Raw genomic sequence first — 18,873 nt, forward strand, 5'->3', positions numbered from 1 at the left:
AAAGACAATTATTGTATGGTCTCACTCATAGGCAGAATATAAGAAATAGTGCAAACTGAATGGGGAATAATCAGAAAGGAAGACAAACCATGAGAGACTTAAGTCTGGAAAATATATTGAAGGTTGCTCAAGGGGAGGTGAATGGGGGGCTGGGGTAACTCAGTGATGGCATGGAGAAGGGCACGTGACTTGATGAACACTGGGTGTTATACACAACTGATGAGTTATTGAAAACTACATCTGAAACTAATGACCCTTCTAAATGTTGACAAATTGAATTTAAATTAAAAAAAAATGAAAAAAATAAGAAAGGAATGTATACTTAACATACTTTGAATGGGTGTACATACATGCAGATTTTTAAAAATACAGTACTGTAAATGCATTTTATCTTCTTTCTGATTTTTCTAAATAACATTTTCTTTTCTCTAGCTTACTTTATTGTAAGAATATAGTATGGAATATATATAACACACAAAACATAGGTTAATTGATTGTTTTGGTACTGATAAGTTTTCTGGTCAACAGCAGATTATTAGTAGTTAAGTGCTTGGGGAGTGAAAAGCTCACAGATTTCTGACTACAGAGGATCAGTGCCCCTAAGCTCCACATTATTCAAGGGTCAATTCTATTAGTGTTGATTTTCTGATTGGCAGGGTTGTACGGTAGCTATGTGGAATGTACTGACTTGCAGGATAAAAATGCTACAGGAGTTGGGCATAATTTAACAATTTACTTCCAAAGGTTTTTGGGGAAAAGTTCTTTTTCTTTATTTTTACTTTTCTCTAATTTTAAGACTGTTCTCAAAAAGTAAATAAAAAATAAACAGAAAAGGTAAAAAGCCTTAGGCAAATCTTATCTCACCATGAGGAAAGAGCTATGAATAATATTTAAAATTAAAATTATACACAGGATTTATGGCATTATAAAAATTGTATTACATGTACCATTGGTGATAGCCTTAGCAGCAATATATCAAAATGATGTCTGTCTAAAGCCATAGGTACAGTAATAGAAACTGTAAAATACAAAAAAGCTATCAGTTAACACCACTGAAATATTGACAACTTGGTTGTTTAGGTGCTATTTAAAAGGCTGGTACTTGGGCAGACTGAAGCATGCTAGTTTCCACGTACAAAATATGCTTAAAAGTTAATTAGATGCCAAGAAACAGCTTAAAATAGTATATAAACTTTTATTACACACGATACAAAAAACATTTTCCTTTAATAAAGATTTTCGTACATCAGATATTTACTGGGAAACAATTAAAATATTATATTAAATATCTAGGTAATAAACTTTTATTATAGATCTTTCAGATCATATAATTTTTCTTTAAAATCTCTACATATTCTTGTGATGCTTGCAGTACTAGATGTTGATTTAGATTTGATTCATCAGTAGATCCTAAAGAAAAGGATCTACAGGATCCTGATTCAAGTTCACCAGCAGCTGAAAAGAAAAAGGAAGATTTATATTCTTTATCTGAAATACTTTGTAGTTAACCACAAGTTAGTATAAAAAAGTTGGAATCTTATGAATGTTAAAAATGAAAAATATCTACATAAACTACAATATAAAATACAAGATTACTATTAAATATAGTTTGCTCACGATTGCCCACTGAATTAATTACTACTGTGGATAAACACTAGAGCTTCTGGTTTTCTCATTACAAGATGAAATTGCAAGACGATGACACAGTCCACCCCTGAATAATCATATACTATAAACTGAAAAATCAAACAGGCAATTTCTAGAGTCAAATATACCATGACAGGTTTAAAACAAGACATTATAAGAACACATAGAAGGGACATCCTGGTTTTCTATCAATGTTGTCTGCTTTTCAGTGAAGGGAATAGGTAAGCTGATACCTGAAAGATTACTCTCTGCAAAGCAGCAGAGTAGGGTAATAGCGAGAGAAGGCTCAACAATGTGGCAAGAACCAAATTGATTTGGGTGTTTGTATTCCACGCTAAGGAACTTGGAATTTTACCCAATGGCAAAACAAGTGGCTGGAGATTGAAATGTCACCTGTCAAGGGACAGCTATATGAACTATATAATTGCTTAATTAAGTATTACTAAGACAAGTCTGGTCTTTTTGGTCTTCTACCACTAGCAGAAACAAGAATTTGAGAACACCCACATTCAGATTGACAGTTCCATAGCGATGGCACAAGTGAAGGAAGATTACAGCCAAAAGTGAGAACAGGCACATAGACTTTGCAGATTTTTAAAAAGGTGTGAAACATGATGACCAAATGAAGAATAAATCTGTTATTCATTATGTTCATGTTTGACATTTTTTATTAGATATATACAAAAATTTTAACATAGAACCTATTACCTAAATAATGGAAAGGGATGCCATTTACTATTTGTAGTTTATTTCAGAAATTAATGACTATCTAAATTCGTAAATTTGGCAACATACCTTCTTTTAGTTCTCTAGTTATATTTTCTTCCAACATCTGCTGCATCTGAAATGTCAAATATTACTTATAATGTGCAAGTTAAACAAGAGATATTATTGTAGGAATTATATTTTGCTTATGAAATGTGGTCTGGAAATAATACTTTTAGAGAGTAAAAGTTACAGATTGCTTAAATAGAAAGATAATCACATAAATAAAATAAATCCCTACTTATTTTAATCTGGATAACTGAGAAGAGACATGTAATGCTATTTAGAGGAATAATAAAAAGTACAATTAATATTGATCAAACTGAATATACAAAATTTCTGGAAGAAGAGGACGATGGTGGAGGAGTAGGAGACTCTAGTTTAGTCTGGTGCCTGGAATTCAGCTACATAGCTATCAAATCATTCTGAACACCTGTCAACTCAGAGAACCAAGAAAAGAATTATTGCAATTCTACAAATAGAACAGTGACTTCTTTCTGCAAGGTAGGAGGTGTGGAGAAATGAATCCCAGGCATATATCAGAAGATAAACCATGTGGGCAGGGAGCCTTTGGAAGCCAGAAGCCAAGTCCTAGAAAGTGATATAGCAGCAGAGTGCACAATCAAAACTTTTAAGAAGTCTGTTCCAGTGAGGACATCCCTGTCTGAGAGGTGCTCAGGTGCCAACAGGGGGCAGCATCCTAGGTGGGACAGACAGTGTGGTCTCAGGATCCCCGGGTCACAGAAAGAATGGGGGCACCTGAGTATGGCAGTTTCCAAGGCATCTGAGTGGGGAAGCCAGCTGCAATCAGTGAGCTCAGGAGTGGGCATTCAGCTCAGTGTTGCCATAAATCTCAAACCGAGGAAGAGTCAGGTGACCACTTTCCAAGCAGGGGTCCAGAAATCAGCAAAACTGGGGGAAGACCTCCTCCTCCCCACTGGAGGAAAAGTGTGAATGGGGGCTACAGGAGTCTGCAAAGTTTGGAAAATTGAAAAGGGCTCATGTGCTTGAGACACAAATTCTGGTGCACAGGCTAGGTGAATACAGAGTGCAGACAGAAACCAGGGAGACACAGTAGGGAGAATAGGGAGTGAGATCTTTCAACTCCAGAGCTGGAGATTAGGAGGCTGCCATTTTCATTTTCATCCTCTAAAGCTGCCCAGAAAGCCTTCAGGGAACAAAAGCCACAGAGAGCAATCTGGAGCTGCTTACCTGGCTTGGCCCCCAGGCAAGGGTGGTGCAATCCCACCCTAAGCAAAGACACCTAAGAATCAGTGCAACAGGCCTCTCCCCCAGGAGGTCAGCAACAACATCCAGCTAAGACCAACTTTACTCATCATAGAGAGCTGCAGAACTCCAGTGCTAGGGGCAAAGAGTATATAGAATTCATGGCTATTTCTCATGACTCCTTAGTCTTTCTATTTTAATTTTCTTTTTCCTTTTCAACCAATTTTTTAATTTATCAACTCTTTTACTTATTTTTTAATTTACCTTTCTTATGGTTACATTCGATCCTTTCACTGCATTCAATATTATTCTTAAATATACAGAATTTTTTTTTTCTGTACCATTTTGGGAAGTAGTTTCATTCTAACAAATAGACTAACAATAGCCAAACTGTGGAAGGAGCCTCGGTGTCCATCGAAAGATGAATGGATAAAGAAGATGTGGTCTATGTATACAATGGAATATTACTCAGCTATTAGAAACGACAAATACCCACCATTTGCTTCAACATGGATGGAACTGGAGGGTATTATGCTGAGTGAAGTAAGTCAATCGGAGAAGGACAAACATCGTATGTTCTCATTCACTTGGGGAATATAAATAATAGTGAAAGGGAATATAAGGGAAGGGAGAAGAAATGTGAGGGAAATATCATAAAGGGAGACAGAACATAAAGACTCCTAACTCTGGGAAAGAAACTAGGGGTGGTGGAAGGGGAGGAGGGCGGGGGGTGGGGGTGAATGGGTGACCGGCACTGAGGGAGGCACTTGACGGGATGAGCACTGGGTGTTATTCTGTATGTTGGTAAATTGAACACCAATAAAAAATATATTTATTATTAAAAAAAAAACAAAAAAACCCCCAAAAAACCAAATACACTAAAATACACCCAGAATCTAGTATAGTGCTCTATTCTTATCTGTCTGATTATATTCTTTTTAAAATCATTCTTAATTTTCATATTTACAGTTACATTCTAACCTTTCATTGCATTTAATTTTATTTTTGCATATATACAAGTTTTTCAAGCTTTACAATCTTGGGATGCAGTTTCTTTTAACAAACAGACCAAAATATACCTAGTATATAGTATATTGCTCTGTTCTGTTCAACTGGCAGATAATATCTTTTTATTTTGTCTTTTAATTTCCATTTTTACACTTACATTCTATCCTTTGGTTGTATCTAATTTTATTTTTGTATATATACAAGGTTTTCTTTCTGTACCATTTTGGGATGCAATTTCCTAACAAACAGACAAAAATATACATAGGATCCAGTGTACTGTTCTGCTCTGTTCAGCTATCTAATTACATTATCTCCTTTTAAAATCTTTTTATCGGTTTTGGGTCTCTTCTGAGTTGTTTAGTGTACATTTCTCTGGGGTTCTTGTTGCTATTTTAGTAGTTTGTTCTCTTGTTCATCTATTCTTCTCTGGACAGAAAGATAAGATGGAAAAACTCACTGCAACAAATGGAACAAGAGGCAGTACTGACTGCCAGGAACCTAATCAGTATGGACATAAGTAAGAGGCTGGAGCTAGAGTTCAGAATAATGACAATAAAGATAATAGCTGGGCTTAAAAACACACAGAAGGCACTAGAGAATGCCTTCTGGAGAAATAAAATAACTAGCATCTGATCAAGTTGAAATAAAAAAGGCTATTATTAGTGAGATGCAATAAAAAATGAAGGCCCTAACTGCTAGGATAAATGAGGCAGAACATAAAAATAGGGAAATAGAAGACAAAATAATGGAGAATAAAGAAGCTAAGAAACAGAGAGAAGAAACCACCGGATCATGACAGGAGAAATTGAGGGATGAGTGGTACCATAAAGCAAAAACAATATTAGGATAATTGGGATCCCAGAAAAAGGAAGTAGGGGGCAGAAGGCATATTTGAACAAATGAAAACAGAGAGACCTTCCCTAGTTTGGGGAAACAAACAGGCATTCAAGTGCCAGGAGGCACAGAGAACCTTCTTCAAAATCAATATAAAACAGGTCAATACTTCAACATGTAATAGCAAAACTTGCACGTTTCAGAGACAAAGAGAAAATCCCAAACAGGGCTTGGAACAAGAGGACCTGAACTGACAAGGAGAGAAACATTAGACTGGCAGCAGATGTATCCAAAGAGACCTAACAGGCCAGAGAGAGCTGGCATGATATATTCAGGGTGCTAAATGAGAAGAATATGCAGCCAAGAATACTTTCTTTATCCAGCAAGGCTCTCATTCAAAATAGAAGGAGAGATAAAAAGCTTCCAGGACAAACAGAAACTAAAATAATTTGTTATCACTAAACCAGCCCTGCAAGCAGTAGTAAAGGGGGAACTTTAAGCAAACAGAGAGACCAAAAGTAACACAGACTAGAAAGGAGCAGAGACAATACAGTGAAACAGGGACTTTATAGGTAATACAACGGCACTACATTCATATCTTTCAAGTTACTCTGAATCTAAACAAGCCAGATATCCCAACCAAAAGTCACATGGTATCAGAGTGGAAAAAAAGCAAGAGCCATCAATATGTTATCTGCAAGGGACTCATTTTAGACACAAGACAACACCAGATTGAAAGTAGTGAGTGGAAAACCACTTTTCATACTAATGTATATATAAGCTCTGCTTTTTTTTTTTTTTTTTTTTTTTTACCATTTTGGGAGGATGAATGGGAATGAATGGGAATGGGAATGAATCCTCCCTGCTAGTTGGGAGGATTCAACAATACATTAAAAAGATTATATCCAGTCTCAAAGACTGGCAATCTTTATATCAGATAAATTAGATTTTAAACCAAAGACTGCAATAAGAGATGAAGAAGGACACTATAAAATAATTAAAGGGCCTATTCAACAAGGAAATAAAATAATTATAAATATTAATGCCTCTAAACTGGGAGCAGCCAATTATAGAAACAAATTTTCCTTTAAGATTTAAAAGACAGAGACAGAGGTGGGGGACACAAGCAGGGGGAGCAGGAGAGGGAGAAGCAGACTCCCCATTGAACAGGGAGCCCAGTCAGGGCTCAATCCGAGGACCCTGGGATCATGACCTGAGCCAAAGGCAGACGCTCATCCGACAGAGCCACCCAGGCCATTTTATAGACCAATTAATAACAAAATTAAAGGAATACACTGATAGTCATACAATAATAGTAGGAACTTTAACACACCACTCACTGCAATGGCCAGATCATCTAAGCAGAAGATCCACAAGGACACAAGGGCTTTGAATGACACACTGCACAAAATGGACTTCACAGATATCTTCAGAGCATTCCATCCTACAGCAACAGAATACACATTCTTCTCGAGTGCACATGGAACATTCTCCACAGCAGATCACATACTGGATCACAAATGAGGCCTCAACTGGTACCAAAAGATTAGGATCGTCCCCTGCATACTTTCAGACCATAATGCTTTGAAACTGGAACTTGATCACAACAGGAAATTTGGCAAGAATTCAAATACACAGAGGTTAAAGAATCAAACTAGGGAATTAAAGCACAATTTTAAAAACTCATAGAAAGAAATGAAAATGGGGATCCCTGGGTGGCGCAGCAGTTTGGCGCCTGCCTTTGGCCCAGGGAGAGATCCTGGAGACCTGGGATCGAACCCACGTCAGGCTCCCAGTGCATGGAGCCTGCTTCTCCCTCTGCCTGTGTCTCTGCCTCTCTCTCTCACTGTGTGCCTATCATAAATAAATAATAAAAAAAAATAAAATAAAAAATAAAAAAAAAAGAAAGAAATGAAAATGGAAACATAACTGCTCAAAACTTTTGGGATGCAGCAAAGTTCATCCTAAGAGGAAAGTATATAGCAATACAAGCTTTTCTTAAGAAACAAGAAAGGTCCTAAATACACAACTTAACCTTACACCTAAAGGAGCTGGAGAAAAAACAGCAGATAAAGCTTAAATCCAGTAGGAGAAGAGAATAAAGATCAGAGCAGAAATCAATGAAATAGAAAAGAAAGGAACAGTAGAACAGATCAATGAAATCAGGAGCTGGTTCTTTGACAGAATTAATAAGATAGATAAACCCCTGGCCAGACTTCTCAAAAAGAGAACGAACCCAAAGAAGATTGTGAATGAAAGAAGACAGATCACAACCAACACCAGAGAAATACAAACAACTATAAGAACACATTCTGAACAACTGTATGCCAACAAACTAGGCAATCTAGAAGAAATGGATCCCTTCCTATCAAAACTGAAACAGGAAGACACAGAAAACCTGAACAGACCCATAACCAGCAAGGAAATGGAAGCAGTCATCAAAAATCTTCCAACAAACAAGAGTCCAAGACCGGGTGGCTTCCCAGGAGAATTCTACCACACATTCCAGGAAGAATTAATCTATTCTTTGGAAGCTGTTTATAAAAAATAGTAATGGAAGGGAAACCTTCCAATGCTCTCTGTGAGGCCAGCATTACTCTGATCGCAAAACCAGACCAAGACCCCACCCAAAAGGAGAATTACAGTCCAGTATCCCTGATGAACATGGATGCCAAAATTCTCACCAAGACGCTAGCTGGGAGGATTCAACAGTACATGAAAAGGATTATTCACCATATCCAAGTGGGATTTATGCCTGGGCTGTAAGGGTGGTTCAACATCTACATATCAATCAATGTGATACACTACAGTAATAAAAGAAAGGACAAGAACCATAGGATCCTCTCAAAAGATGCAGAAAAAAACATTTGCCAAAGTACAGCATTCTTTCTGGATCAAAACTCTTCACAGTGCAGGGATGGTGGAGCATATCTCAATATCTTAAAAGCCATCTACAAAAAGCCCACACTCAATGTCATTGTTAATGGGGAAAAACCAAGAGCTTTGCTGCTAAGGTCAGAAACACGACAGGGAGGTCCACTCTTACCAGTGTTGTTCAGCATAGTACTACCAGAAGTCCTAGCTTCAGCAATTAGACAACAAAAAGAAATAAAAAGGCATATGAATCAGAAAAGAAGTCAAACTCTCACTCTTCACAGAGGACATTAGATATCCCATGTGGAAAACCCAAAAGATTCCACCCCAACATTGCTAGGACTCAGACAGGAATTCAGCAAAGCAGCCAGATATGAAATCCATGCACAGAAATCAGTTGCATTTCTATACAGTAACAATGAGATGGAAGAAAGAGAATCTGAGGAGTCAATTCCATTTACCATTGCACCAAACACCATAAGATACTTAGGAACAAACCTACCCAAAGATGCAAAGGATCTGTACTCTGAAGACGATAGGACATTTAGGAAAGAAATTGAGAAAGATGTAAAAAACTGGAAAACCATTCCATGCTCATGGATTGGATGGACAATTATTATTAAAATGCTATGCTAGCTCAAGTAATCTATACATACATTCAATGCAATCCTTATCAAAATACCAGCAACTTTTTTTCATAGAGCTGGAGTAAATAATACTAGTATTTGTTTGGAACCCAAAAGACTCCAAATACCTAAAGGAATGTTGAAAAAGAAAGCCAAAGCTGGTGGCATCATAAGCTGGTCTTCAAGCTCTATTGCAAAGCTGTGATCAAGAGGAGATGGTCCTGGCACAAAAGCAGACACGTCGATCAATGGACCAGAAGAGAAAACCTAGAAATGGACCCTCAACTCTATGGTCATCTTCAATGAAGCAGGAAAGAAGATCTAATGAAGAAAAGACAATCCCTTCAGCAAATGGTGTGTGAAAATCAGACAGCCACATGTAGAAGAATGAAACTGGACATTTTCTTACACTGTACACAAAAGTAGACTCAAATGGATGAAGCCTCCAATTGTGAGACAGGAATCCATCAAAATCCTAGAGGAGAATGCAGGCAGCAACCTCTGTGACCGCGGCTGAAGCAACTTACTTGACATTTCACCAGATGCAAAAATGACCTACTGGGACTTCATCAAGATAAAAAGCTTTTGCACAGCAAGGAAACAGTTGAGAAAGCCAAAAGACAACTGACAGAATGGGAGAAGATATTTGCAAATGCCTTAGTAAATAAAGGGCTGATATACAAAATTTATAAAGAACTACTCAAACTCAACACTCAAAGAAAAATAATCCAATTAGGAAATGGGTAGAACAGATGTCTCCAAATACGATATACAAATTGCCAACAGACACATGAAAACATGCTCAACATCACTTGGCATCAGAGAAATACAAATTAAAATCACAATGAGATATCCTCTCACACCCTTCAGAATGGCCAAAATGAACAAGTCTGGAAATGACAGATGTTGACAGGGATGCAGAGAAAGGGGAACCCTATTTTGCTATGGTGGGAATGCAAGCTGGTGCAGCCATTTGGAAAGCAGTACCAGATGTTCCTCATAAAGTTGAAAACAGAGCTACCTATGTATGATCCAGCACTAGTAGGCATTTATCCCAAAGATCACTTTGTCAGTGATCTAAAGGGGCAAATGCACCCCTATGTTTATAGCAGCAATATTGACAATAGCCAAACTATAGAAAGAGATCCAGATGCCCATCGACAGAAGACTTGATAAAGAAGATGTGGTATACATAGAATGGAATATTACTCTCCTGCAAAAATAGAATGAAATCTTGCCATTTACAATAATGTGGATGGAACTAGAAGATATTATGCTAAGCAAAATAAGTCAATCATAGACAATCATCATGTTTTTTTGTCATGACACATTATCATATCATATGCAGACTTTAAAAACAAGACAGAGTAGCATAGGGGAAGAGATGGAAAAATAACAGATGACAGCAGAGAGGGAAACAAACCAGAAGACACTCTTTTTTTTTTTAATGGAAGCATTTTATTTTATTTTTTAAATAAATTTATTTTTTATTGGTGTTCAATTTGCCAACATACAGAATAACACCCAGTGCTCATCGCATCAAGTGCCCCCCTCAGTGCCCGCCACCCAGTCACCCCCACCCCCACCCTCCTCCCCTTCTACCACCCCTAGTTCGTTTCCCAGAGTTAGGAATCTTCCATGTTCTGTCTCCTTTTCTGGTATTTCCTACCCATCAGAAGACACTCTTAATCATAGGAAACTGTAGGTTGCTGTAGGGGAAAGAGTTGGGTTGGGTGGGTAAGTGGGTGATGGGCATTAAGGAGGGCATGTGATGGAATGAGCACTGGGTATAAGACGGATAAATCAATGAACTCTACCTCTGAAACTAAGAATATATTATAAGCTAATTAATTGAATTTAAATAAAAATAGTAAATAAACAAATGGAATTAGGAATGTCAAATAATAGACATAACTTCTGAAGAATATTGTTTGATCTTATTGTTACAAAAAGTTTATCTTTTTATTTTTTAAAAGATTTCATTTATTTATTCATGAGAGACACAGAGAGAGAGAGAGAGAGGCAGAGGCACAGGCAGAGGGAGAAGGCTCCATGCAGGGAGCCTGATGTGGGATTCGATCCCGGGTCTCCAGGATCAGGCCCTGGCCAAAGACAAAAAGTTTAAACAAGAGTCATTTTACACTTAATGTAATACTTTATGATTTTCAGGAATAAGTGCCCTTTATGAAAGTTTGATCAGTTATTTGCTTTAATAAATTATTCCTCAGAATGAGCTTTCCACTTCTAGAAAAATAAAATCTTAAGGTATGTTGTATGCTCTATTTTCCAGCACAGACTCTTAAATACATAAAATGAAGAAAGTGGTACTATCATAAAATCATGTGGAAATTATACTGGCAATATTGAGTAAAAATATTTTGTTATCTATATGATGACTGATAGATTTCACGTGGACACAGATTTCAGAAAATCTGTTTGAGGACAGGAAAGAATATAAGCTAGGACCAGTTTTCAAACTTAGCTTCTCATTGATAAGTTTCTAGAATTAGAAAAAAGGAAAAGAAATTTTAATTGTAACTTTGTTTCCTTTCTATAAATTAGGACCAATTCTTGAAACATTTGACTTACTATACTTATAATTATCTACTTAATTATGAAATAATTGGGAATATTTAAAACTACTGTTGACCCTTGAACAACACAGGGATTAGGGGCACTTACGCCTTTGCAGTGAAAACTCTGTATGATTTCTGATTCTCCCAAACTTAATTACTAATAGCCTACTGGTGATGGGAAGCCTTACTGATAACACCATTCATTAACACATGGTGAGTACATTACATGTATTTTACAATATATTCTTAAAATAAAATGATCTGGACAAAAAAATGTTGTTGAGCAAAACATAAGAGAAAATACAATACAATACACAAAGAAAGTCCATGTGTAGGCAAACTAGACGTGCACAGTTCAATTTCATGTTGGCCAAAGATCAACTGTATATTACAAATATTCCTGTCTAGAATGTTCTTGCTTAGACTTTTCTTATAAAAGGTATCCTGTCATTGAATGCCCAAAATAGTGTCTAAATACGGTACTAAGTGGTACCTAGGTGGCTCAATCAGTAAAGTGCCTGCCTTCATTTGCTTAAGGAACTACCAATGTAATGTAATTATCTTTTTCCCAAAAGCACCTTTTCTAAATATTTACTTCTTTTTTTTAAAAGATTTTATTTATTTATTCATAGAGACAGAGAGAGAGAGAGAGAGAGAGAGAGAGAGAGAGAGGCAGAGACACAGGCAGAGGGAGAAGCAGGTTCCACACCAGGAGCCCGACACGGGACTTGTCCCGGGTCTCCAGGATCACACTCCAGACCGCAGGCGGCGGTAAACTGCTGCACCACCGGGGCTGCCTTAAATATTTACTTCTGTGACCTTTGTTTATTTCCAAGTGAGAATTGAGTTAGATGGTAGAAATAGCTTGAAATCCACTAATAGAACATATTTGCAATTTTATTTATATTTTTCCATTTGCCAAAAACATAGGGGGGTAAGAAAATTATACACATAAAAACAACATACCAGTAAATTTTAATTCAAAGATTTATTAATTAAAAGGATTTTCTCATAGCAGTTAGTTTTCAAACTACCAATCATAGAAATCTAAGGTTCCATTGGGGACACTGTAGGATTGAGGCACAAAAAGTCTACAGCTATAGTCTCATCTCTCTTTTAGCTACACAGCTCCACTTGTCTCTGCTTTATATAATACAGTTTAATGCCAAAAAAAAAAATTATGTTCCATTCTTTGGAAAAAAAATTTTCCCAAAGGCATCAAAGACACTAATTTAGTCAAAGTCCCTAATTTTACATAAGAGATAAAAAGGGCCTCATAGAGATTGCAGTTTGCCTCAGGTCAAAAAAGCAGAGCTGCAGGCCAGGAATGTGCTTTCGGTCTTCCCAGGGCCTAGAGTTTTATGCCAGTTACTTCATCACCTTCAGGAAAAATACCTACATTTTTAACCATAACTGACAGTAAATGAACACATAAAAGTTTGGCATGTGGGTCAATAATGTCTAGGCATGAGGCACAAAACAGCTTTCTAATTAAATTATAAATTTTAAAGTCATGAATAAAAATAAAGCCATAGAAATGATCTTAACTCCTATTAGTAACAGTTAATATACTCCATTTATAAGCACAAATTTTTTAAAGCATAAGACAGGGAACCTGAAGGAGAAAATCTTTAGTTGAAACAAAGAAGCTGAAATGGAGAATATTCTTCCTTTAAAGAATTATTCATTTCCTCCAAATAAAACTTGGTTTACCAAAATCAATCAACAAATGAGTTATCTATGTTGTGGATTATTAAACACAAAGCAGGGATCCCTGGGTGGTGCAGCAGTTTGGTGCCTGCCTTTGGCCCAGGGTGCGATCCTGGAGACCCAGGATCGAATCCCACGTCAGGCTCCTGGTGCATGGAGCCTGCTTCTCCCTCTGCCTATGTCTCTGCCTCTCTCTCTCTCTCTCTGTATGACTATCATAAATAAAATACAAAATAAATAAAAAAATAAATAAACACAAAGCAGATTTCTCTTTACCATCTAATATACTCTGTCCAACTTCTCATCATTATGAGATTTGGTATGTACAAAAGACATGACTAACTTTAATTTAAATCCAGTCAGAAATCCAGGTAAACCATCATGACCCACAAGTGGACTTATCTCTACCTTCCTCAGAATAGGAAGGGAGATTTACCTAATGGGTGAATTGGGGAGAAGGCACTAAGCAGTACTTATGAGACTCCAAATCCCTTTTTGGAAAAGATGTGCTCACGCATGGTAACATGAATTCAGGTCTGCTCTCTTCTTTGTGGGATGGGCATCAAACATTTGTTTCCTCCATTAATGACTGTGTGGGGAAGTGCCTAATTTGGGATAAAGAATTGGGAAGCCCACTGTGGCTACATACCCACCCAAACCACATTCTCCAATCTGTTAGTATGTATTAGTAACAAAGCTAAGTTTAACTCCATCTGCCTGACTCCTGTGCTCTGAACTCAGAAAAAGAAGAGCACTGTCATCTGTCACCTACCCCACCACAGCTCCAATGAGAAAAATGACCACACAACACTTATAAAAATGTTTTCTAAAAAAAAAAAGTTTTCTTCTTGCTTGACTTTATAACTAACATTCATTGTTGAAAGCAATGTATTTTAAAGAGGGAAAATTTGGAAAGAACAATTTTAGAATAAAACAGAGAAAGTCAGACAAAATGAGGAGACAGAGGAGTATGTTACAAATGAAAAAATAAGGCCACGAGACAAAACCTCACAAAAATAACTAAATGAAACAGAGATAAATAGTCTACCTGATAAAGAGTTCAAAGTAATGGTCATAAAGATGCTCAGCAAACTTGGAAGAATGGACGGATTCAGTGAGAACTTCAACAAAGAGAAAATATAGAAGAGAACCAATTAGAGGAAAAGAATACAATAACTGAAATGAAAAATACACCAGACACAACATACAGCAGATTAAAAGATGTGAAGAACAGATCAGCAATCTGCAAGATAAGGTAGTAAAAATCATCTAAGCTGAAAAGCAAAAAGAAAAAAGAATTTGAAGAACTAAGATAAGGCAACCTCTGGGACAGCATCAAGTGTAATAATATTCACATTAGAGAGGTCCCAGAAAAAGAAGAGAGAAAAGGATGAAGAACTTATTTGAAGAAATAATAGCTAAAAACTTCCCTAACCTGGGGGAGAAATCAGGCCTCCAGGCCCAGGAAGCATTGACAGTCCCAAATAAAAGGAACTCAAAGAGGATCACATCAAGACACATAATTAAAGAGAAAAGGAGAATCTTAAAAGCAGAAAAAAGAGAAAAAAGAAAAGCAACTAGTTATATAAAAGCGAACCACCACAGGGATATCAGCTGATTTTTCAGCAGAAATTGTGGCATGATATTTTCCAAGTGCTAAGAGGAAAAAACCTAGGATATTCTTGGCAAGGTTTATAACAAGAACTGAAAGAAAGATAGAGTTTCCCAGACAAATAAAACTTAAAGGAGTTCATCACAACTAAATAGGCCTTATAAGAAATGTTAAAAGGACTCCTTTAATCAGAAAACAAAAGGCCAGGGTACCTGGGTGGCTCAGTGAGTGAAGAATCTCCCAGGACCCTGGGATCAAGCTCTGCAAGGGACTCCCTGCTCAGAGGGGAGTCTGCTTCTCCCTCTCCCTCATCCTTTACTTGTGTTCTCTCACTCACTCTGCTCTCAAAAAAAAATAAAATAAAATAAAAGAGAAGAAAGAAAGAAAGAAAGAAAGAAAGAAAGAAAGAAAGAAAGAAAGAAAGAAAAAAAAAACCACCATAACCAGAAATAAGAAAATTATAAGAGACAGTTTTATAGTAAAAGCAAACATAGAGTAAAGGTAATAGAGCAATCATTTTTATAAAGCCAGTATGAAGGTTACAAGACAAAAGCAATAATATCAATTACATCTACAGTAACTAGTTAAGGGATACACAAAATACAAAGGTGTAAACTATGACATCAAATATATAAAACAAGGTAGGGTGTAAAAATTCAGTGTTTTCAAAATCTGTTTGAGCTGAAGTAACCATCAACTTAAAAGAGATTGCTATACATACATAGGATGTTTTATATGAACTTCATGGTAATCACAAACCAAATATTTATAATAGATACACAATAAAGAAGAAAGGCACCCAAACATAATACTAAAAGTCATCAGAAGAGAAGAGAGCAAGAAGACAAGGAAGCCGAATGAAAGATCAAGACTGAGGCCTCATTTAACATGAGCCTATGCTACCTTTCTCTACATTAATAAAACTATGAATATACTATCGAAATCATAAGCCTATGTACATTGATTGAAATGGGTATTTTAATAACAATGATACACCATGGAAATGAGTTGCTATTTAAAGACTCCCTATCACTGTCATCTTAGTCATCAATCATTCAAGTGATGGCATCAAGGTAAATATACGTGAATTTCATTTTAAATATCCAAATATTTGTGGGGTGCCTGGGTGGCTCAGTCAGTGAAGTGTCAGACTCTTGATTTTGGCTCAGGCAATGAGACCGGGCTCCACTCTGAGCATGGAGCCTGCCTAAGATTCTCTCTTCTCTCTTTCCCTTTACCACCTGTTCCCTTTCTCTCTCTCAATAAAATAATAAAATAAAATAAAATAAAATAAAATAAAATAAAATAAAATAAATAAAATAAAATATTTGCTTGACTTACTTATTTAGAAAATATCTACATTTGCTCAACAAGCCATTTTGTAAAAATTGAAATAGAATATAAGTTAAAAAAAAAAGTGTTATAAGAAAGCAATTAAGGATGTACTCTCATGTAAGAAAATGCTTTTATTTATTTATTCATGAGAAACACAGAGAGAGAAGCAGAGACATAGGCAGAGGGAGAAGTAGGTTCCCTACAGGGAGCCTGATGCAGGACTCAATCCCAGGATCCCTGGATCACGACCTGAGTCAAAGGCAGATGCTCAACCACTGAGTCACACAGGTGCCCCCAAAACATATAACATAAAAAGAAAAATCAATCTTTTTAGTGTTACAAGTTTATTTAATTCATAAAAAGGACTTACCATGGAATTGTTAAAATAATAAACATCCCTACATGGTTAAGCATTTGGATTCTAATCATTCACTATGTACAGGGGTGGAAAATTTGGGTTACAACAAGCTTTGAACTTCTTATAAACTATTGCTAATCAGAAAATAAGTTAAAGCATCTAAGTGTACTTCTGGTTAGTATGTAATAATATTTACTTTCCAAAATCCAATTTAACATAGCATTTCAAGAAATTTAAAATGGGTCCATTTGGAGGTGCCTGGGTGGTTCAGTTGGTTAAGCATTCAACTCTTGATTCCAGCTCAGATCATCATCTTGGAGTCATGGGATCAAGCCCCGAGTCAGGCTCCATGCTCAGTGGGGAGTCTGCTTGAGATTCTCCCCCTCTCTCTGCCTCTCTCCCTGCCTGGCCTGTGAGCACAGTCTCTTCTCTCTCATATACATAAAATCTTTTAAAAATAATAAGATAGACTGTGTTAGTTTAGTTGTATTTATTGAATAAAATTAATAATTGGTATCTCTTGAAAATAAGAGCTCCAGGAACTAAAAAAATACCATAAAATTTCTGTCCTATTTCCTTATTAGCACAAACAAGTATCACTTTTACTTACTGAGCATTATTCAGTTAACTCAGAATTTCACCAAAGTAAAAACAAAAATTTTATTGGAAATCTGAAACTCAAGAAAAGAAAAGATAATATAACTGACCTTGGTCAAGTAAGTATCAATGCTGTTATTTGAAGGGCGCGAGCTTGAGGTAGGAATCACTACATTTTCTCTTGGAGTAACATTTCTATCCAGCAGTAAACTACTAGTCAGATTTCCAACATAAGGCAGTTCCAAGACGGGTCTCATAGTAAGAGTGCTGTGGAAAGGTCTGTTCTGCTGTTTCTCCACCAGATATTTGGTAGTGATATCTGCCAGCCTCTCACTAGTCCTGTGAAGATTACACAACACAAATGCTTAGTGTTTCATTTTTCTCCAAATCATTCCTAAATGACCTGCATTTTTTTAAGTTTCCAGATAGTAAACAGAATGTGCCATTAAACAGTGTTTTAATGCTGAAAATGTGACAGAGCAGAGCTACTATATATAACCATAGGTTTAAAACTGTTCCAAAGGAGTATATATGATTCTAGGGATTCCTAACTAACAAGAAATTCAAATTAGGGGAGGGAAAGAAATGGCTGTCCGTGATGTACATGGATTGACAGGTAATACTTGCTACCTTCTGGAATGGCTGTAATTACAAGATTCTGGAGGATGCCATTACACATATTTATATCTAGTAAACCAGTTTAGAGACATAAAAATAAACCATCCCTCAAAGACATTTTCAAGATTGTGCTTTCACCACTCTTGTACATTTCACTCATTACCTCAGAGAAATTGAGTATTTGGCACCGAGGAATACCTCAGACCAATAATCTCTAGGGGCCAGGTTGATCACAGAGCTGTGATCAGAAAGGACTGAAACAGCTCCAGAGGCAATTAGCTGATAATAGTTACCAAGACCCTGGAGGTAGAATCTGCCCTTTTTGTCTTCCACACGCCCCCTCATGCCCACCATGATGCTATTTTTATCCACGTTGGGATTTATTTTTATTTATTTATTTATTTATTTATTTATTTATTTATTTTTTAACATTTTATTTATTTATTCATGAGACACAGAGGCAGAGACACAGGCAGAGGGAGAAGCAGGCTCCCTGCAGGGAGCCTGATGCGGGACTTGATCCCTGGACCAGGATCACGCCCTAAGCCAAAGGCAGACACCCAACCTCTGAGCCACCCAGGTATCACCACTTTGGGATTTATACTGCCTTTCACCCGTATGTGAATCTTTCTGTATTTCACATGTACACCTTTATATAAATTAGAAAAGCTACAAAGGATAGTTTCCCTCCCCCCACCCCCAAGGCTCTCTAGTAATAATACCAAAGATACAATCAAGAAAGTTAATTTACCAATCTGCCAGGATGTGCAGTATTGGCACTTGATCTTTTGGGTTAAAGATGTAATCTTCTAAAAATAAACTCACTAATATTTCTATTTAGGGTAATTCTGACAATTTTATAATAGTATGCTGTCTAAATTATAAAGCTTTAAACAATTAGTTTGTAAAGACGATGAGACCAGATTAACTGAGAATATTAAGGGGGAAAAATAAAGTCATATAAAACCAAAAAAAAAAAAAAAATGGAGGAGAGAGGCTAACTGTCCTGGATGAATATATAAAGGTAAGTTTATTTACAAACATTATTTTCCAAAATTATACTATTCAGTTGGTTTTCACTTCCTC

The 18,873-nt window shown here is 36.5% G+C and overlaps 1 protein-coding gene across 5 annotated transcripts in view; it reads right to left on the reverse strand.

Moving 5' to 3' along the window:
• The window catches only part of ANKRD26 (ankyrin repeat domain 26), a 134,697-nt gene that overhangs the window by 18,416 nt on the left and 97,408 nt on the right, over positions 1-18,873 (reverse strand). For 3 of the 5 annotated variants that reach the window (XM_038529926.1, XM_038529930.1, XM_038529929.1), the window contains 3 exons: positions 17,280-17,508; positions 2,443-2,488; positions 1,176-1,455 (listed from right to left, as the gene is read on the reverse strand). In XM_038529926.1, coding sequence (XP_038385854.1) covers positions 1,319-1,455; positions 2,443-2,488; positions 17,280-17,508 — 412 coding nt within the window. In that variant the 3' untranslated portion in view covers positions 1,176-1,318. Of the gene's footprint in view, positions 1-1,175; positions 1,456-2,442; positions 2,489-17,279; positions 17,509-18,873 lie in introns of those variants that run through there. The other 2 variants (XM_038529927.1, XM_038529928.1) reach the window with 2 other exon arrangements.

The sequence above is a fragment of the Canis lupus genome, chromosome 2, assembly GCF_011100685.1.
Source record: "Canis lupus familiaris isolate Mischka breed German Shepherd chromosome 2, alternate assembly UU_Cfam_GSD_1.0, whole genome shotgun sequence".
NCBI classification, from domain to species: domain Eukaryota; kingdom Metazoa; phylum Chordata; class Mammalia; order Carnivora; family Canidae; genus Canis; species Canis lupus.